Genomic DNA, 23,215 nt, shown 5'->3' on the forward strand with positions numbered 1-23,215 from the left:
TACTATACTTATACGAGTGTAAAATTACGCCAAAAGATTGTTATAAGCGACTCTATCAGTAAGACAGAAAAAAGCTGTACTATAGCTGCCATTTATTCATTTGGTTTTATAATACCCTTACAGACAGAAGTTATACAACTACTATTCTTATAGGAGAGTAAGATTACGCCATAAGAAATAGCTTTAAAACGGGGTTGACAGATACATTTGTACAGCTACAAGTGCCAAGTGATACTACAATACAGCCTGTATACAGCTTTTACGATAAAATTAGCTTGTAGTGTTTCATAACACTTAATGTTTTACAACGGAGTTGACAGATACTTTTGTACAGCTAAAAGTGCCAAGTGTTACTACAATACAGCCTGTATACAGCTTTTACGATAGAATTAGCTTGTAGTCTCTCACAACACTTTTAGTTTTATAGTAGATTTTTTATATTCTGATAAAGCACCCCATGCTTCCGCAGAATCCTTTATAATGATTTTATACAGCTTGAGCTGTATAATGTCTGTAAAGTACCTTTTATACAGCTTAAATCTTTCCTGACACTCTTATACGTCCCTTAAATCACTCTAAGTTCTTAATTGGCTGCTATATTGATGTTGCCGACACTTCCATGCTACTTGGGTATGATGTATATATTAAAGTATTTTAAGAAGAAATAAAGTTATGCAAAAACAGTACCTAATATATTTTCCGCAACTCCTTGTATGGTTATATGTATTATGAAAACCTAGACAATAATAGACCTCTCGTACGGCCATCGGCCAGGCGTGAAATTCTGCCCAAGCGAGCAGCGCTCGGCTTGCCTGCGTGAACGCACAATGACACCTGGGGGTAAATGCTATTAAAGGCCACTTAGTCATAATTATATTAATAATAACGCCAATTAATGTCTTCAGATTAATGCTTTTCGTCTGTGTGTGATTACTGAACAAAGTAATCGTCACGACCGTGATATTTTAGTGCAATTTAATTAAAATGTGCAATAAATTCTTTGCCTTCCGGGTCATTTTATTGTGCTTTTTCAGTGGAAATAGGCCTCCTTAGGGTTCCTTATTTGATATTTTTTAAAACAGTTGAAACTTGGATACATATTTCTACCTTAAGTAGTAATTTCGCGTGTTGCTGTTCTCTATTTTTATTTTTTTCCACTAGGTACATGGAATTAGCTATAAGATGTCCTTTTCCTGCCACATATAAGATCGCCTGTTGCCGCTTATTAAACTTACTATAGGTACCAACCACAATACCAACAAATAGCAGTGAAAAAAATTTTTATTGCAAAGTTATCAGTCTATCCTTTCAAAATGGCTTGAAGGTTTCCTGGCATGGCAAAGATTTGCAATAATTATTTTCTTTTTTATTTTAATACTTGAATCAAAAAGTAATCATGATTTACTAACTGAAATAGACTGAAAAGATATTACTTACATACAATAATTTGGTTTGTTCCCTAGTTTAATCATGATTTATTTTTTCAAATATGTATGGCATTATAAACATTTAAGGAAATTCCATATAAAGAGCACTAAGTACCTACATTATTTATCTTTCATCACAAGCAGCCCCTCCTAAATACCCACCCGAAGCGCAAAATTTCTAATCAGCTTAAGCATCAAGATGGCAATCTGAAACACAATCAGGCTTCAAACGCTCTCAATAGATGCATTTATGTATCAAATACATATGTTTCTCAAATCATATTTCCGACAATATCATTTCGCTGGCCGACGTAGCATGAAATACGCTTTGAGTGACTCGGCAAAGATGCCGCTGGTGTGTGCGGGTTTGTTGTACAGGGGGTGATACGATGAGGAGATTAAAATAGTTATAAGTATAGCAGTGGTATCAACCAAAGTAGGACGACTTAATGTAATCTGATGCTACATTACAAAAACATTGATTATCGGCTCGATTCGGGAAATTAATTATCTCTAATTCATTTCCCGAATCGCGCCGTATGATATTTGTTAATGTTATGTTAAGGTTGACTCTTAGAGAATGGCTTATGGCATTAATTTCGCCTTTTGTACATTTCATTTGTGTAAGAAAAAATAAGCAAATGAATAAATAAATGTTGATAATTTTAATGAACATGAATCTTCCTTTTTCCCCGACTGTGCGACGCAAACGACGGTTATAGGTTTATCAGTGCATATTTGTTCTTTTGTGCTAGAGCTCAAATTCGCGGGCCGATTAGGATAACTTTAACGTCAATCTATTTTTATGAAAAAACAAAAAAAAAACTTATTATGTCGAATAGGGTACCATTTCATAGTGTAAATATAATTTATTATAGCTGCTCAAGTTTATTCATAATTAACAACATGTAAAAATATTTTTAACCGAACTGATAAGGGGGTTATAAGTGTTATAACGATACGATACGTATATGAAACTGAAATGATGTCTCGGAAATAGTACATGGGTAAATAACACTAGCTACAATTATCTTCTACTGTGGCCCAGCACGAACAACCCGTCTGCCTGAAACCACCGTTGTAATATTTTATCCCCCGAATCATGGTACTTCTTTTACAGTGATTTGATGATATTGCACTTTGACGAACGCAGGATTGGGGAGAAAAAAGAAACAAGATGGATGATGCAGGACGGTTGAATGGCTAGAGTCTCACGCAAGAACGAGGGCTTTTTTTACATCGAACCCTCGAATTTACTTGCACTCCTGGCGATGTTTATATCGTTGCAAAATATGACTTAGCAGCAACTGCTAGAACCCATTTTTGATGTAACTGTTTGTCAACATTACGATGTTATGAAAATTATGCGACCGTAAGTATTACAGTCAAATCCGTATTACGGTCTTTTGATGTCGCACGTGAGACTCGCGCGTCTTTTATGTTGATTAAAGTGTTTTATATTAGGGAGTATAGTTCTAATGTTATTCATGTCACTTGTAATAGCTTTGTACTGATTAATAAAGCATATTTTAAAAGCTTTTACATATTATAATGCAATTATATTGTTGGATCATATAGTTAAAAGATTTATAGAGATCTAACACCCTTATTCATAAAAATTCACAAATCTCAATTAGACAAAATATTTCAGTCAAAATTAGTCAAAGTCAAAATAACAGATAGTTACTTACTTGTATTAGTATTGTACTGAATAATAAAGCATATTTTATAAGATTCTACATGTTATATGCAATTTTATTGTTTGGCCCATACACCCCCCTTACTTATTCATAAAAATGTACAAGCCTCAATTAATCAAAATGATTCAGTCAAAATTAGTCAAAGTCAAAATAACAGATTCATTATTCATTCATACATATAGAACCGTGCGATGCTGAGGCAGAATTACTGGCGCCTACATAGGTACCAGAAAATACGGAGTGGGCAACGCAGCCCTCAACAAAATCACAAAAAAATGGAAGTCAACCATTGGATGAAGCCAACACACGACCACGTAGAGCTGTTGTTTTCTTGACAATTGTAGGAGTGTAGATTTAAAGACGAAAAAGTAATACAAAATTAGGACATGAATCAGTTACCGGTACATACTTGTTTATACATATAACACAAAAGCAACATACGGATGACTAATTCATCACTTACCTGTCATTTACTCCAGCCATCACCTTGAAGTCCTGAATCTCCATGTCACCCATAAATTGTGAAAAATCTGAGAAAAAAAACACATCTTCTATATATTATTGAACATAAGACTATACTCAATTACTTATAAATCGCTGTTATATTCTAGTAATTTCTATTTATTTTAAGACTATTGTAATGAATTATTTACCCGGGTATTGCTTTCAATTTTGAATCACGTTAAACTATATTAATTTTAGCTTGAAACTATCTTTAGTTAAGGAGAAAATAATTAACAGGAATTAATCAATTCGATTCGATTTTATATCCAGCAAACTTTATGTTAAATATCTTCTGCCATACTTCAATTTCGTCGATAGAAGAAGAAGTAATTACTTGAGTGATAATCGTACCTACCATTTATCGGCTCAGGCCCCGTAGCCAACATGCCAATCGCTAACGCTACGTAGCGAACGACACGCAACTGTCACTGTCACACTAATCTGGAAGAGTGATAGAGAGACACAAAGCGATTCGACGGCGAAGCGCAAGCGATCGTCACCTTGGCTAGGCCGCCTAGTACATATACTTTGCGTTAGTTAAAAATGGTATCAAACCTATACAAAAATTAGACTAAGTATAGAGAAAAATGTAGTAGCAAAAGTTCAATCTCAGCTGAGCAGCAAGGGCGATCTTTTGACGTTAGGTATAACTCTCAGAGTCACGCACTAAATTTGTCAAGTGTCCGAATGTCTGTGTAATTTGAACACAGCCCGCTCCGGCCTGAATTACGTTTACCGAGCAACAACGCGTACTGCCTTTGTCACTTACGGAGAAACGCCTCATTTATAACCGACTAGATGATTATACCCTCGATTTTAGATGGTTGTATTTTAAGACGAATAAAAATGCTAGTTATTTATAGTTACTTAAGTAAAATGTTGCTTTTAGTGGGCGTATTTAACACAAGCTCGTTTTACAAAGTTGGTTAGGTTTGTTTAACTTTACTTAAATCAAAAAGTGAATTCTCTGAAAATTCTGTAAGTTACGAAAGGTTATCGGTAAAATTTTATGTCCGACCTCTAGAAAATCAGAGGTGACCATTGCACTGACATTTTGTCTAGATCTAGGTATTCAACTATAAATGAAAACTTTACAATTTATTACTCTAGCTATAGTTCGTTTTTTTTAGCATTAGAAATAAGGTAAACAATCTTGATGTGTCTTTTAATTGAAAAACACATTTTAAAAATAAGTTACAGCAAATATGTAACAATTATGAATCTAGTATTATCATTTATATTCTTCTGCTTTCATAAGTAATAATTACTGATTTTTAAAAAGCGTTTTTCAATTAAAAGACATGTCAAGATCGCTTACCTTCTTTGAAGTTCTTTCTAATGCTAAAAAAAACGAACTATAGAGGGAAACTCAATGAAGAAATTTAGCAGGCTTTTTAAAAATCTTGTTTTGACATTGGAAATGTCTTTTCGTTCGCTCCAGTATAGGCCTCGATTTCACGAAAAAGTGCGATCCCATTATATCTCGGAAAGTTGTGAAGATATGATATTAAAAAATAGGCTCAAAAGACGCATAATCACGAGAGCTGTAAGGTGCAAAAATAATTATTCGAGAAAGTCAAAAACAAAAAAAGTTATGGTCGAAATAGTGAAAATAAAATTATTTTTTTTCCGAATTTTTGATTTTGGTGCTCGATAATTTGGAAACGAAGAATGATATCAAAAATTTGAGAAAAACGGCTCTGGACAATTTAGTCAGCTACAATTTGAGCCTAAAACAAAGACGATCGGGTTAAGGGTTTGCCCTGTAGCCTAACCTTTAAATAGTCAAAAAGTCAGAACGACATTTTTCACATGACATTTATGACTTCATGTTTCGCAGAGTTCGTTATCGGTGTTTGTTGTGAATTACCGATAGGGAGAGGGAGAGGGAGAGGGAGAGGGAGAGGGAGAGGGAGAGGGAGAGGGAGAGGGAGAGGGAGAGGGAGAGGGAGAGGGAGAGGGAGAGGGAGAGGGAGAGGGAGAGGGAGAGGGAGAGGGAGAGGGAGAGGGAGAGGGAGAGGGAGAGGGAGAGGGAGAGGGAGAGGGAGAGGGAGAGGGAGAGGGAGAGGGAGAGGGAGAGGGAGAGGGAGAGGGAGAGGGAGAGGGAGAGGGAGAGGGAGAGGGAGAGGGAGAGGGAGAGGGAGAGGGAGAGGGAGAGGGAGAGGGAGAGGGAGAGGGAGAGGGAGAGGGAGAGGGAGAGGGAGAGGGAGAGGGAGAGGGAGAGGGAGAGGGAGAGGGAGAGGGAGAGGGAGAGGGAGAGGGAGAGGGAGAGGGAGAGGGAGAGGGAGAGGGGAGAGGGAGAGGGAGAGGGAGAGGGAGAGGGAGAGGGAGAGGGAGAGGGAGAGGGAGAGGGAGAGGGAGAGGGAGAGGGAGAGGGAGAGGGAGAGGGAGAGGGAGAGGGAGAGGGAGAGGGAGAGGGAGAGGGAGAGGGAGAGGGAGAGGGAGAGGGAGAGGGAGAGGGAGAGGGAGAGGGAGAGGGAGAGGGAGAGGGAGAGGGAGAGGGAGAGGGAGAGGGAGAGGGAGAGGGAGAGGGAGAGGGAGAGGGAGAGGGAGAGGGAGAGGGAGAGGGAGAGGGAGAGGGAGAGGGAGAGGGAGAGGGAGAGGGAGAGGGAGAGGGAGAGGGAGAGGGAGAGGGAGAGGGAGAGGGAGAGGGAGAGGGAGAGGGAGAGGGAGAGGGAGAGGGAGAGGGAGAGGGAGAGGGAGAGGGAGAGGGAGAGGGAGAGGGAGAGGGAGAGGGAGAGGGAGAGGGAGAGGGAGAGGGAGAGGGAGAGGGAGAGGGAGAGGGAGAGGGAGAGGGAGAGGGAGAGGGAGAGGGAGAGGGAGAGGGAGAGGGAGAGGGAGAGGGAGAGGGAGAGGGAGAGGGAGAGGGAGAGGGAGAGGGAGAGGGAGAGGGAGAGGGAGAGGGAGAGGGAGAGGGAGAGGGAGAGGGAGAGGGAGAGGGAGAGGGAGAGGGAGAGGGAGAGGGAGAGGGAGAGGGAGAGGGAGAGGGAGAGGGAGAGGGAGAGGGAGAGGGAGAGGGAGAGGGAGAGGGAGAGGGAGAGGGAGAGGGAGAGGGAGAGGGAGAGGGAGAGGGAGAGGGAGAGGGAGAGGGAGAGGGAGAGGGAGAGGGAGAGGGAGAGGGAGAGGGAGAGGAGAGGGAGAGGGAGAGGGAGAGGGAGAGGGAGAGGGAGAGGGAGAGGGAGAGGGAGAGGGAGAGGGAGAGGGAGAGGGAGAGGGAGAGGGAGAGGGAGAGGGAGAGGGAGAGGCTGCTAGCAGATAGCTGATGCTGAACCCTGCCAGTACCTAGTGGAGCTCGGGTTTAATACAACATAAGTACACGCTGTTTTGGTCATCGGACTCGTCTCGATGAGCACTTAGGAGAGTAGTACCCAAGATAGAGCTGATGCTGAACCCTGGCTGTACCTAAAGGAACTCAGGTTTGTTGCAACATAGGCACACGCTGTTTTGGTCATCCGACTCGTCTTGATGAGCACTTAGGAGAGTAGTACCCAAGATAGCTGATGCTGAACCCTGGTAGTACCTATTGGAACTCAGGTTTGGTGCAACATAGACAAACGCTGTTATGGTCATCTCTCGTCGCGTCAAACTGCTGTCAAGAAAAATACATATCTTGCAGCAAATGGGCCGCTGCCGATCAAGACTCGAGTGACGATAACGGCGATGTGGCTACCACTTCTCGAGTTGACTACGGATATGCCGTGTAATAATTTTCTTGTACTTTGAACATTAATATATCCTGCTTATTAATCGAAAAATGAAATATGTACCTATACTTATGCGCCACGGCGACAATTATTCAAACTTCGATCCGCGTGTGGAAATTTTGCTATTTGTTTGTTCACATGCGTTATGTCCAGGATACTTGTGTTAGTCTTATTTTTTCGAATTCCGTAGATTCATTTCCAATGTGCTCGATAGTCGTGTGAGGCACGAAATCTGTGAATTTTTTTTAACATATCAGGTTTTTAAAGGAAATTTTAGGCAACTATTTAATCATTATAGGCACTTTTAAAAAATATCGTATCTAACACTGTTATACAAAAAAATGCAGTAACTCTGTATACATCCCATACATACTTAGTTACCACATTTTTCTTTTTATTGACAGAACGACAGATAAGAGTTGTTTTTTTTTTCAAAGTAAGTACGTTATATTTTTGTATTGGCCATGTTACCACTCATATCTCATTTCAGTAGGTAGGTATGGATAATGTGTAAATCATCGACGGTTATAATATAGCATTTATGAAGTATTAATAATGATAACATAATTATACCTAAAATCCATGTACGTTTACCGCAATAAACTGACAATAGCATTGGCAACCTGGCGCATAATCCAAACAATAACGGCGGTCAGTGACCCTAACAGGTATCTATTTAAATATCGATAGGGGATGAAGCATTAAGACCGAGCCACACCGCTTGCATGTGCAAAACGTTTGCATCGACAAAAGTGTAACAGACGCGTCACACGGTTACGCGCACGTCGACGCATATGGTTACAGCGTACGCAAGCACACGCCATAGCGTAGCCATCATTTTCGTACTATTCTCTCGATACCTAATAAATTCCGAAAATAGTTCATCTGCGGTAGTTAGTTCATCATCATCACTGTACGCATCGAAAAGGACCTGCAATGCGTGCGTTACACGTTTCATGCACGGGTACACTACATAATTCCGAAATATTTTATGCCGAATTTTAGAATATCGAATTTTATTATTCCGTTTTTTAAATGCTCGACCCGTCAAAATTCCGACTGTCGTAATTACGAACGATGAAAATCACGAAAGTGTATATTTCCGAATAGCAAAAAATACGATTTTTTTAAATTCTGAACCACATAATTCCGAATATAAAAATTCCGATAGTGATAAACACCGAATTTAACATTTACGATTTATGAAATCACGAATTCCGAAATGCCATTATTCCGAAAATTTGAATTCCGATTCCACGTGACTCCTATTTTAAATATACCCATTTTTTAAATTCCGAATTTATCGATTCGTGCTCCGGCGCTACGGGCAAAGCAGCCCCTTCGCCCTTGCTTATCAAAGCGCAGGCACAATAAATGCTTGCCTCCACAGCTTCGGCTTGCTGGTTGCCTTCGGCGACCAACAGTTTGTTATCGTGGGGTCGCAGTTCTAACCTAACCTAACCCACTTTTCTAGCAACAGTTCGTTTTCTTGGGGGTCGCAGTTCTAACCTAACCTAATCCACCTTTCAGGCAACAGTTTGTTTTCGTGGGGTCGCAGTTCTAACCTAACCTAACCCACTTTTCTGGCAACAGTTCGTTTTCTTGGGGGTTGCAGTTCTAACCTAACCTAACCCACTTTTCAGACACCAGTTCGTTTTCTTGGGAGACGCAGTTTTAACCTAACCTAACCCACTTTTCTGGCAGCAGTTTGTTTTCGTGAGGTCGCAGTTCTAACCTAACCTAACCCACTTTTCTGGAAACAGTTTGTTTTCATGGGGTTGCAGTTCTAACCTAACCTAAGCCACTTTTCTGGCAACAGATTTTTTGTTGGGCTCCGCATCTGCTCCGGCGCTACGGGCGTAGCAAAGCCGCAGGGCTGCTTCCCCTCCGCGCCTCCGGTTTTTTACATAGACTCTAGGGGTAGGACAGACAAGACCACGTGGGTAGTGGGGTGCGCCGATTCGGATTTTAGTTAGTTAGACTTAACAAAGTGCGTTTAAGTCTTATTTTGAAAATCACGAATTTCATTATTCCGAGTTTACAAAAGATCGAATTTCTGAATACCGAATTACTTTTTTTCCAATCGGTCAATGATTTTTCGGAATAGACAAATTCGGAAAAAATATTTTCGGATTTTTTCTAAATCGGAACTTTAAGCTTTCGTCCATATGAAAATCGGATTTTAAGTATTCGGAAATAACACAGTCGTGATTTTCTTCTTTCGTGGGTTTCAAAGTCGTAATTTCGATATTTCGGACATAAAAAAAATCGGGATTATGAAAATCGAGGTTATGAAAGTTTGGGTGTTCCCTACATGCACACACACGCGCACGTCACGCAAGTGGTGTGACATTTCTTATGAGACATTTTATTTTATTATAGCAGAACGCTTACGTCTAGTACACGCATCCGGTGTGGCATGGCCTTTAGGTTCAATTAAGAATAATGAAAACGGGTCACGACAAGTAAAAATTAAGCATTATGTTTTCATTACATTTATCAAAATTATTGTTATGTTATAATTTATAGTTGAAATTTACTACCTAGAACTATCGTCACCCATACCAACCATAGTGCCTAAGTTTCTAGCAACCAGCCGTTTCGGTATTTCTGACCGATCCCCTGGGGATGCGTACGCAGACAAATGGCAAATTAATAACAAACGATTTTCGACATCGCGGGCACCCTTTGGCGAATACGAAGTGATTTCGAATTCTGATCACGGCACCTCCCTTTAACGGGTTAGTGATGGGCATGACGGTTTTTTCTTGTGTAAGTTTACGCAAATTTAAGTAAAAATGGCAAAAAGATAGCTTTCGACCTTTCCTTTGTTTTCTTTACGGATCTATTTATTTAATACCATGAAAACATAGTCGTCAAGCTAGTGTAATATGAATAATGAAATATAAAAAAAAAAACAAATATATACGCATTTATTATGAACTCCAATTAGACTGGTCTTATTTTTGTAAAATTCGATTTCGACTGGCAAATCATATTACTTTTTGGCAACCGGGTTTTTTAACTTAATTAGACCCCGCTGAATTCGAATTTGCCGGTTGCTTGATCGAATTCTTGACCGGAAGTGAGATATTTTATATTAAAGGTCCCTTTTTTTAGTTTTTCGTAAAAAACTCTTAAACGGTGGCTCATAGCCAAAAATGTTCTACTAGACAAGTAATCTGCATAAAATTGCCCACAAGAAAGATTCCGTACTATTTTTCGCTAGGAACAATGTTTAAAGAGATATTAACGCGGGAAAGTTAATTATAATCACTTCTAAGGTCCCTTTTTTTAGTTTTTCGTAAATAACTCGCAAACGGTGGCCAATATCAAAAAATGTTGTTAAAAGTTAACACAACATTTTGTACAAAGTAGATTCAATACACTTTTTCGCAGGGACCAATGTTTAAAAAGATAATAAAGAGGGAAAGTTAATTATAATAACTTTTAAGATTCCTTGTTTTATTTTTTCGTTAATAATTTGTAAAGTATGACTCATAGCAAAATAAAATCTTATGCATAAATAATAAACATAAAATTTCCTACAAGAAATATGTAGAACACTAAAAAGACAAAGCAACGGGAAAATTAATTATGATCAATATAGTACCTTTTTAGTTTTTTGTAAATAACTCGTAAACGGTATCCCATAGCAAAATAGGTTTTTAAGAATAAATTACCTACATATAATTTCCTCCAAAAAAACATCTTGAACTCTTTTCTCTAGGATCAATATTTAAAAGATATTAAAGGAAGAAAGTTGATTACAATCAGTTCACAGGTCACTTTTTTTAGTTCTTCGTAAATTATTCCTAAACGGTGGCCCGTTGCAAAACAATATTATAAATAAATATTGAACATAAAATTGTCCACAAAAAGGGTTCTGACCACTTTTTCGCTGCGGTCAATATTTAATGAGGTATTAAAGGGGGAAAGTTAATTATAATCAATTCTACACATTATTTAACTTTCCCGCTTTAATAGCTTTTTTTATGTCGATTATTTATTTACAAGAACATTAAGAACCTATTTTGCTATGGGCCACCGTTTACGAGTCATTTACGAAAAACTAAAAATAGGGACCTGGAAATTGATTATTATTAACTTGCCCCTTTTAATACCTCATTAAATATTGATCCTAGCGAAAAGGTGTGCAGAACCTTGTTTGTGGACAATTTTATGTTCAATATTTATGTATAATATTGTTTTGCAACGGGCCACGAGTTATTTACAAAAAACTAAAAAGGGACTTTAAAATTGATTATAATTAATTTTCCCGCTGCTTTGTCTTTTTAAATATTGATCCTAGCGAAAAGTGTTCGAAAAGTGTTTCTTGTAGGAAATTTTATGTTTATTATTTATGTGCAAGATCAAGAGTCAAGTTTACCAAAATATTGCTTAAAGCTACTTTAAATACACGTTAGATAAACGTCAACAAGGAATAAGCGCAGTAAATACTCCAGTAATTCCCTACCACGACTACTCTATCAGATCTAGCCCCACACTAGTGTCGCGAGCTCTAGGCGAGCGACAAATCACGCGCACTGCGGCCACCGGCTAAATGAATATTGACAACCAACTAGCGACCGGGTGGAATTGATAATCGGACCCCTAATGGTTTCTATCTAAGTTTGTGTCGTTTTGAAAATTACCCTCGTTTAGTTTTAAGAAGAGATGATTACTGATTAACGAGTCCTACGGCTACGAGTAGTTCTGGATTGTGCTTTTTGACCCTCTGCAATATTTTTTTAACCACACCAGCTCGTAAAGCTCTGTTTTCTTAGCGTAGCCATCATATTTGTATAGCGGCCGTCTCCATACAAAATTATATACGGCTAAATATGGATGGTGTAGTATTTTGTATGGAGACGGCCGCTAAATTTAATGCCGGCACCACTATCTTAGGAAACCACAGCTTAAAGGCTCTTTATTCTTCAACAACTGATGAGAAAGTTGCATTTTATCTACAAGAGTGGCAAAGTAAATTGATTTAAGTTTTTATTTATAGTACGTTGAATGCGTTTCATTTAAGGGTATTTCTTTTAATAATATGAGTAGGGTAACAAATTATAGAACCAAATATAAATAATATATTACGATTGAAATTGAAATTGATATTGATATTGATATTAATTGCTAAAGATTATGATAATTTTAACAACGCAATATTTAAGTATAATGAAAACTCTGAATAATGATATATCTGGGGGCACGGTAGTGCCCCCGCCAAGACGAGCAAAGCGAAGCGCAAGGGCACTACCTACCTTTTCTCGAAGCCCTTCGTCGTTTTATTGAACCCTCATAACTTGGGTTTGGATAATACCAGATAAATAAAACTCTCGGGACATGATGTCAATAGTTAACTTATTAAGCATAAAAATGTTCAATTGCTTTAAATTTTATTCATGTCTAAAAAACCCTGATTTCGTCACTGACTGACTGTTGATCATCAAAACCTCTAGGGTTCTTCCTGAAGTCCTAGGAAGCTGAAATTTGGTATGTAACATAGTATTAGTCCACAAACAACAAAAAAAATCAATAACGTGAAATCTTTAGCCCCTAAGGGGGTGAAAAGGGGGGTGGAATTTTGTATGGGAAATCAATAACCGCTGAACCGATTTAGTTGAAATTTGGTATGTAGACAGTTTTTGTTATGGGGAAGGATATAGAATAGGTTTCAACCCCAAAATCACCCCCTAAGGATGAATATGGGTGGAAAAAAAGGCGTTAGGGGAAAAAAAGGGGATTGCAGTTTGTATGCGGAATCAGTAGAAAGCAGATTGTATAAAAGATGCCCCCACGTACGTATTTAAGGATTTTTAATAGTAAATCACCCGCAACCCTTTATATTAGGGGATGGAAGATTGTCATAAGCTCATAAGCAACTTACAAAAAGATGTGAAATCCCACCAAGAACATTTTCATGTAAAATGTTGCCAAGACGAAACCATAAGGCTCGCACTGATAAAAGGTTATCAGATCTCTTGTAGAGCCAAGGTTCTAACTCTACAAGCCCTAACTTCACAGATTCTACACCTTAGTCAAAATATGTGGCTTGGCCGTTTCGTTACTACAAGAACTATTTTATGATAAAAAATAATGAATAGTGAAAACATTTTTCACCTTACGCCCATGTGACGAAACGGCCAAGCCACATACTGCCGTATTCGAACTTCAAGATATTCACAAGAGACGACACGTACTAGATCCATTCTAGATACGTTATAATTTAGATATCAACTAGTTCTCTTTTGCAGCGCAATTCGGGCAACCAATGTCCCTTTTACGTTAGATAGAGTAAGATATCTATTAGATATGAATTGGATCTCTAAGTCATATCCTATGGAAATCGTTCAACAGTATCTCCAGAATCGCGCAAATGTCAAATTTGACAGGTTAGATCTTAAACATATCGTTATCGTATCTTGGTGATGTCTAAAAGATGTCTAATATATGTCTATTTCAAAATCCGAATTGGGCCCCTAATAATATTTTGACTAAGGTGTAGAGTCCGTGAAGTTAGGGCTTGTAGAGTTAGAAGCTTTGCTCTACAAGAGATCTGATAACATGTTTTCAGTGCGAGCCTTATGGTTTCGTCTTGGCAACATTTTACATGAAAATGTTTTTGGTGGGATTGTTTATTCTCGTTAATTGTTGTTATTGTATCGCATTCGTTATATTTATACCAAAACAAATTATCTTCATCAATCAGACTGTTGATTTATTTTCCATAATTTCGGAAATATTGCTCTCTAAGATAATGGAGGGAGGACGTGGCTATAGAAGAACAGATTTTGCATAATTAAAAAGCTAAAACGATTGCTTATTCAGGATGAATAATGACTAGCTATTGAGTACTTTCTTGAGACGGTATCGTTATCCGAAGATGTCGGAAAGAAGACCTTATGCTTATTCGTTTAAAATTGGAATTTGTATGATTGCAGAAATAGGTATCGAAATAAATAGGTATTTCCGTAAGGCCCGTCTTTACGGACTAATATATAATAAGTCGATGTTCGGTACAGTTACACATGTCATCTTCACGGAGTAGGTAACTGCTGAGAATTCAATTGTGGTACACACCATAGCGATCTACCCCCGAATTCGTTTGTTAAGTGAGGTGTCACTGCTACTTTCGGGAAAATGTTTCCAATAGTATTTATAGTGTAAATGACCATGTTAGCTTGAAATTTTACAATACAAATACCTTCCAAACTGAAATATTCAATTACATAGTAAATTGTTGTTCTGGGTAAATATTGGATAGGCTCTATAGGGATTTGTCTTTTTTGTTAGTTATCTATCCATTATATATTATCAATATTATCATAGTTTTATCATGTATATTGACGATGTGCAAACTAATAATCCTCTAGAATACTGTAATAACCACTGTAAGCTATATAAAGACTGTATCGTTAAGTATAAATACAACTTTAAAGAGGTCTAATTCGATTAAAACATATACGTTCTGAATTCAAACTGATGTCAATTTATACTCTTGAATATCGGCTTTGACTTATGATATTTCATTTTCCTATTAGTCGCTCTAATCTGAACATGCGAGGACTTTCAGCAGAAAAACGGAAATCAATAGTGGACAAATGGTGTTCTATAAAAGGGATCACTTACAGGAAGCTAGCTAAACTGGAAAACGTTAGTGTTGGTGCAGTCCAAAATGCGATCAAAAAGTTCGGTGGAGAGTATACTTTCGCCGATAAACCGAAATCAGGCCGGAAACCAGGACCTTCAAACCGCGATTTGGATAGAAAGATTGTACGTGATTTAGCAAAAAAAATAGGTACGTCTGTTGGTATGGTCCAACGTGCCAAGCAAAGAAACAATTTAAAGACTTACAAAAAGCAAAGGCAGCCTAAACGAAGCCAAAAACAAGAAAGCTCAGTAAAATCAAGAGTCCGAAAACTATATGATACTATTCTGTCCAAGAAAAATATGTGTGTTATAATGGATGATGAAACATACGTGAAGTTAGATTATAAATCACTGCCGGGACCACAGTATTACACAGTTCGTGATAGATCTGTTATTAGTGACTCTGAGAAGTCAATTTTCACGGAAAAATTTGGCAAAAAAGTTATGGTTTGGCAGGCGATCTGCGAGTGTGGCCTAAAATCGACGCCATTTTTTACAACCTCTACGATGACGGCAGATATCTACGTAAAGGAATGCCTTAACAAACGTCTTCTACCTATGATTAAAAAGGGCTACAAATATAATGACCACCAAAAAATACTTTGGTACCCTAAATAAAAAAATCATGCTTACCAAAAAAAATTACTGAACACCAAAAAAATAAGGCCTAAAATGACAAAAGTACCACCGTTTTAATTACGACTGCACTTCAAATTGTATTCGAATGCCAAATATATTGAATGATCACCAAAAATCATTAATGATCACCAAATCTTGAAGACCAAATTAATGCGATATTTTCACCTAAATAAACCACTACGATTACCAAAAAATGTATACATATTACCAAATAAAGTAAAATGATGCCAAAATTACTAGCCCCTCCCGCTCAACCCCCCGTACCCCGCACCGCATACCTACCTACCTTACCTAACCTGCTTTTCTAGTAGCATACTGAAATGCTACTAGAAAAGTAAGTTAGGTTAGGTTTGAACTGCTATCAGTTAAGTGGGCTAGGTTAGCACTGCGACCCTTACAGAAACGAAATGCTACTAGAAAAGTTGGTTAAGTTAGATTTGAACTGTGACCCTTACAGAAAAGAAATGCTACTAGAAAAGTGGGTTAGGTTAGGTTTGAACTACGACCCTTGCAGAAAAGAAATGCTACTAGAAAAGTGGGTTAGGTTAGGTTTGAACTGCGACCCTTACAGAAAAGAAATGCTACTAGAAAAGTGGGTTAGGTTAGGTTTGAACTGCGACCCTTACAGAAACGAAATGCTACTAGAAAGGTGGGTTAGGTTAGGTTTGAACTGCGACCCATACAGAAACGAAATTCTACTAGAAAAGTGGGTTATTAGGTTAGGTTTGAACTGCGACTCATACAGAAACGAAATGCTACTAGAAAAGTGGGTTAGGTTAGGTTTGAACTGCAACCCATACAGAAACGAAATGCTACTAGAAAAGTGGGTTAGGTTAGGTTTGAACTGCGACCCTTACAGAAAAGAAATGCTACTAGAAAAGTGGGTTAGGTTAGGTTTGAACTGCGACCCTTACAGAAAAGAAATGCTACTAGAAAAGTGGGTTAGGTTAGGTTTGAACTGCGACCCATACAGAAACGAAATTCTACTAGAAAAGTGGGTTAGGTTAGGTTAGAAAAAGGTGACGAAGTGGATTAATTAATTTAATAGGATAACGATATAAATATTAAATATTTGCACATTTTTAATTAAAATGTGGTTAAAATTTTGATGGTCATTAGGTACTATTTTTGGGTTTACAATTATTATTTTGGAGTCATTTGCTTTTAATAGGATAGCAAGATTTAAAAATTTGGTTATAATTTTACATTAAAATGGAGTTCTAATTTTGGTGGTCATTTACTATTTTTGGGTTTACAATTATTATTTTGGTGTAATTTTATTGAATAGGATAGCAAGATGTAAAAATTTGGTTATCATTTCACATTAAAATGGGGTTTGAAATTTGGTAATCATTTACAATTTTTGGGTTAATAATGATTAGTTTGGTGTCATTTCCTTTAATAGGATAGTAAAATGTAATAAAATTGGTAATCATTTCACATTAAAATGGTGTTATAATTTTGGTGATCATTTATTATTTTAGGGTGGTAAAGTAGATTTTTTTGGTATTAAATTTTACTAAATCTGGTGATCAGTTAAATAGCAGCCATTAAAAAGCACAGTGATCGAACTCTATTTTGGCCCGATTTGGCATCTTGCCACTATGGGTCCAAGGCTATGCAGTGGTACAAAGAGAATAATATCAACTTTGTACCTAAAACTAAGAACCCACCGAATTGCCCAAATCTCAGGCCTATTGAACGTTTTTGGGCTATAATTAAGGCTAAACTGCGAAAATATGGCCGATCTACAGAATCAGAAACAAAATTTCGTCGAGATTGGAATAGGTTGACAAAAACGTTTAACCAAGACGCTGTCCGATCCCTGATGTCGACGTTCAGACAAAAAGTCAGAAAATTGGCTAAAAATCAATAATTCTATTGTGCTAAAACAAGTTAATTTAGTTATGGCATTATACAACGCAGTTTAGCACTTTTATTTTATTTATAAATATATGTAATTATAAAAAAGAACCCTGGTTTCTTTGTATTTATACTTAACGATACAGTCTTTAGACTATTGCGACATTAGTCCATTACCTAAACATTTACTACGATAATGTTTTGAGAGTACCTATAGTTAGATAATTTTCAACAAGATAAAAAAAGATCATACTTTAGGTGACGTTTAATAAACCTGAGTGTTTAAGCGTGCGTGCGGAACTCGCTTCAGATTCTACGAAGGTCTTCCTTCCCTAACGAATATTTGATGGGCTCATCTATCTCGCAACATCATATTTTCCAGTCAATGAATAATGATGTTTTGAGTTTATTCGCAGTTATGCTTTGACAAAACGGCTTCAAAGACGGATGGATTTGTTTACTCTTATATTATAATACTTTTTTTTTTGTAGCCAATTTAAGTGTCTCACTACTGGATGGAAAGCGGTCCCCTTTTTATAACACTCTAAGTAAACTAAAACAAAATTTTAAAAAGAGATGTGCTTCAGTTCTAAAAATTTGCCGTTCAGTTTGTAAAATAAAAATATTCTACGCCACGTCTTCGATAACTTTCAAAGTTATCGCGGGCTAAAGTTGCTTATTTCTTCGGTGGTACCCTAAAACCATTCGACTAAACACTCCCGGGATTCAAAAAGTTTTGTATTCTCGCCTCTTTCGGCGTTATCGCACGTGCCCGTGTGACTGGCAGGTATGGGGGAATCAAATCAATTCGATATATTTCTTTACAGGACCCAAAGGTCCTAAGCTTTTTTAAATCTTAAACCAAGTACCGATCCTTTGGTAATATGTATCAGCAAAGTAAAACCAAGAACAGATTACTTTTTTCGTTCGTGATTCTACGTTTGTTTACAGCCAGTATTGCATCGTGAACGAATAAAAATGGCGGTAATAAACGCATTTGAGCTTAAAGGGATTCTTTCACTATCATGTTTTGCAAAATATGAATTTGGGGGATTCACTAGTTTTAACTGTTTTAGATTATAACATTATATTGTCTAGGTACTTATACGCATTTTACAATGAATACTTCAAAATAAAATATTTACATTTATACTTCAAATTAAGTGAAATAAAATATTATTATGTAGTTCACAACTAGTTTCGTTTGTAAATTACCAGTTTATCAAAATAACTAAATAGAGGTAATTGATAGTTAACAAAGAAGTAGCCCTCATATACTAAAAAGATTAAACTAAGAAAAATCAACGCCAAGTGAATTTCGGAATGCGGTATTAGCATAAAGACGGTAGGTAATCATCGGTGTCGCGCTCCGTGGACTGAATACAGATGGGTTATGAGTCGGATCGAACTGTGTAAATTTGCCTCAAAGTAATATTCTTGAATCTTGGGGACTCGATTTGGTTTTTACGATAAAAGTAAGTTGAGTCGAGATGATAGGGTATATACATACCTACATATTATTATTTTATAAGTATAAAAAAATACTTGCGGGGTTAGATTGATCACAAAACTTCGGATATCAGATTATCGGTGTATTTTAATTTTTAATTATTTCAGACATTAACCTACACAACGGTCTTCTTTGTAAAGTAAAATTTACAACACTAATATATCTTTTATAAAATGTTACTAACAGGCAATTTAATAAATAAAATAAACCTGCCTCAAAGAGCTGTTTGTGTGTTGATGTTTGTATTAAAAGAATAAACCTGAATGATAGGACTATTTAATATTTTTATTCTGTATTGAAAGCAAAAATTACATACCATATTACATACCTACATCTGAATATATAAAAAAGATATCAGCAATAAATTCACAGAAAGGTAAAAGTAATTATTTTCATGTTACATTGAACCTCGTAATGGGAGCTTAATGCTAGATCCCCCATAAATATCCCTTAATTGGAAACGTCGTTCATGCTAAGCCTCTATCCTTTACCTTTGTACCTAAGATTACAATACGTCTGCATGACATATTATACTAATGATAAAAAAATGCGACTTTTCACGCCAAAAGGTACCTTATGGCGGTTGGCGCTTATGGAACTCGTGCACTTCACCTTAAAAGTGTGCTTTGTTCTGTGCTCACTGATCACTGATCCAAGTTGTACAGGACGTTCTTGTTAACGTCATTTGTGACGTCCCACGGGTAAAGGTGCCTTATGGCGGTTGGCGCTTACGCTATTATTGACGCCGCTCCAATACTATTGCGGTACTATGCGACGTAAGCTCCAGCCGCCATAAGGTACCTACCTTTACCCGTGAGACATCACAAATGAAGTTAACAAGAACGTCCTGTACAACTTGGTTCAGTGATCACACAACAAAGCACACTTTAAAGGTGCAGTGCATGAGTTCAGGTCATTCTTCGAACGCAGCTCGCTGAGCACTGAGAACAGCTCGCGAACCACGTGCTGCCTCCTTGTCACACTTAAGTACGAATTTACAAGTGCGATACGCCCTCAGAGCGGACGACCGTGCACGCCCGGGATCGCGGATACCATTGTTATTGAATTTTGTTATTTTTAGCAAAAAAAAAAAGTAAGTAATCGATGAGTTTGATCAAAACAAATTTAATGGAGCGTTTTACATCTGTTCGTAATTTTTTCTATCGAGCGATTTGTTTAATCAAGTTTCAAACCAATGAAGTTATTATTAAGTAAGTAATGAAGTAAAATCATATTTCTTGGCAACCGTATTAGGATCTAAAAACCCTATGATTTTTCAATAACTGTTGACTGAACACACGTGTTAAGGTGCACTTAACAGATTTTATACGTATTACAGTAATTATTTCGGAAAACGGAGTTTAGCGTATAATATTGTTTGGTAAGCAATGGGATTACTGATTCTATTATCTTATGTAGCTACCTATAATATACCAGTAACCATTGCTCGAAAGTAGGCAACCGCAAGTAGGTGCAGATGTGTGCAAATATTTATGAACATAAATTTATGTACCGAGAGATATCAATATCACTAATGATGTGAACATGCTTCAATTGCTGGTAGGTAAGTACCCCAGTAACAGGACAGGCATTGTTATCAGCCCCCTTTTTTAAGCCGCACAGGGGAGGGAAGCGCTAGACATAAGAGTCACTTGTGGGAGATAGTGACTCGTTACGAAATTCTTGTCTGAGTTTTCGAGACCTGTAGCTAAATACTGAAGAAGTTAATTTAAAATGTTAGTTTCTGACGTTGTAATATATAACAATTTCGATAACTAGTCATTACCAGTGATCGTTAATTTTCCAAAAATTTTGGTGCAGCATTGTTGGTTAAAAGCATCTGTATGCCCTACTCTAGGTAGAATAGATAATTAGGGTTAATAACAGTAATATTAACCTTAACCAATCCTCTCCCTAGAAAAAATTGAAGAAAATCCTTTATTTTTACTATGCCGCACCAAAATTGCTGGAAAATTAACGATCACTGGTCATTGCTTACCTAATCTATTTTGATTAGTGGTTTGCCAGATTATCTTTACTTATTGTGATAAAAAAAAAAATAAACAATGCATCAATATTGGGCTAATAGTAGTGTGTGTCCCTCTAACTCTTAAACCAGGGGTACAACCAGCCATTAATGAGTTTTTCCTAAAAAGCTTATCTGCTTGTAAAAACGACGACGTGAGTGTCGGAAAGATACGCGGTCTTTTTTTTTTCTTAGATGGAATTTTATTTTGTATGAAGCTAATGAATCATCTTTATTATGCGTGGTCCGACACGCACTGAACTGGTTTTTTTTTCGATAAAAATTGTGATTTTTTCAATACCATTTAGAAAATTAATTTTAATGGTGTAATTGAATTTATTTATTTTAATTAACTTTAATTGTAATTTTAAACGATGTTTTAATGTTCATTTAAAGTTTATAATTGTAACTGTATGGTTGAGTAACATGAATGAATTTAAATTTTGAAATTTTATATTATATTTTATACAAACTACTAATAGTACTGTATAATTGTATATGTGTGCGTTAGTCACTCATATTTAGGAGCCAGTGAAAAGGATGACCAACCCTTTGTAGTAGAATTCCAATACCGAACGAATCTATAGAAAGGCCTGTGCAAGGGACACCCTATTGTAATACTTCCCTCTGTACAGTCAACACGAATACTTCAGCATAAATAAGAAATTTTATTCATAAACTAATACTTAGGGATACTAAAAATTCCTGGACTAGCCACTTAGAAAAAATAAGTCGTTTCATCAGAATCCAGAAACTTTCAGTGTGGCCCACGCAGTGTTGGCCGAAAGTTAATGCGAATTGAAAATGTTGGCCATTAACCATTATAAATTGAACCTTAAACCGTAACGGACGATTACAGTTTACGATTCAATTTATAATGGTTAATGGCCAGTATTTTCAATTTGCATTAACTTTCGGCCAACACTGGGCCCACGTATACCTACCCAACGAGAACTTTATAATCTCACGTTTAATAAAGGAGGCATTTAATTTCCTTAACCGTTATTACTAAGCATACCTATATATTATAATTTATCTATATTATTTCTACTCGCACTTTTTTTTGAAGGTATACCTACGTACTTACTTATTTATTTTTTATTTTACAGAAGAGAATATTCAGATAATATTTTTGTACGTCCATTATTACAATGATATAATTATTATAATGAAGGTAAATAAGTTCATTATAAACATCAATCAAGCGCAAAACCCTTGCGTTGCCTGGTATTGATTTTGTTATACTTATGTGTTATCTTCACGAATATTTGGTTATAGGTACTATACGTAAAAGTACTTAATTTTTCCTTTACAAAACTATTGATATTATGTTGAATGACATTCAATTAATATCATTCTTCAATTGGGATAAAACTAAACTCAAATGTAAATATTATATCTTTTGACACCAACTGTACGTATTCCAGGCTTGACCCCGCTTATTGTGAAACCTCGCTAGCAAGATTATTAATTTGACCCGATAATACTCCTTTTATAAGTACCTACATGTAATAATACCTATAAAAAGGTACATAGAAATTTCATAAATTAGCATTAAGAATATCTTTGGCTTCTTCAGACTTATCAAAAGACTTCACAAATTAAATTTGTAAAAGTGGACTTTGACGACAAGAACGACAATACAAATTAATTTTGTTATATACCCCTAAGTATTCAATACCCACTAGCAATTTAGCAGACATTTTTGAAACTACTATGAAAATAAATAGATATCTATTTTGAGGTTTTGGTATATATATTATTTACGATACAATACGATAATAAGAAACAGAAATAAACGAAATTTTAGTCTGCTAAACAATTTACATAAAAAAGCGGAAAACAGTTTTTCCCTACTGTAAAAACTACTTATATATAATTTTATATTATAATATAATATTATATATAAATAACTGATTCATCAAAATACCAAGCACATAACTTATAAAGCTATGTTTACACACCCACCTTGTGGCATTTTCGCATCAAAAAACTCGGAGTAAATATCTATGGAGTAGAGACGCGCACTAATTTCTATCTGAAAAATTCTGTCGTTTTTGGCGCGGGGGACGAGGTAACGCACACAAATAATGTTAACACTAATGCATTTTTAGCATGCGTCGCTACACACGCACACGACAAAATTATCAAACACTAGCAAAAACTATATTCACACAAGTACAAGA

The 23,215-nt window shown here is 36.7% G+C and overlaps 1 protein-coding gene across 7 annotated transcripts in view; it reads right to left on the reverse strand.

The window, feature by feature from the left end:
- Window positions 1-23,215, reverse strand: part of LOC134791730 (CUGBP Elav-like family member 1-A) — a 386,209-nt gene that overhangs the window by 328,824 nt on the left and 34,170 nt on the right. For all 7 annotated transcript variants that reach the window (XM_063762886.1, XM_063762926.1, XM_063762859.1 and 4 more), the window contains exon 3: window positions 3,591-3,657. In XM_063762886.1, coding sequence (XP_063618956.1) covers window positions 3,591-3,643 — 53 coding nt within the window. In that variant the 5' untranslated portion in view covers window positions 3,644-3,657. The remainder of the gene's footprint in view (window positions 1-3,590; window positions 3,658-23,215) is intronic.

Source organism: Cydia splendana, chromosome 1 (genome assembly GCF_910591565.1).
Source record: "Cydia splendana chromosome 1, ilCydSple1.2, whole genome shotgun sequence".
Taxonomy (NCBI): Eukaryota; Metazoa; Arthropoda; class Insecta; order Lepidoptera; family Tortricidae; genus Cydia; species Cydia splendana.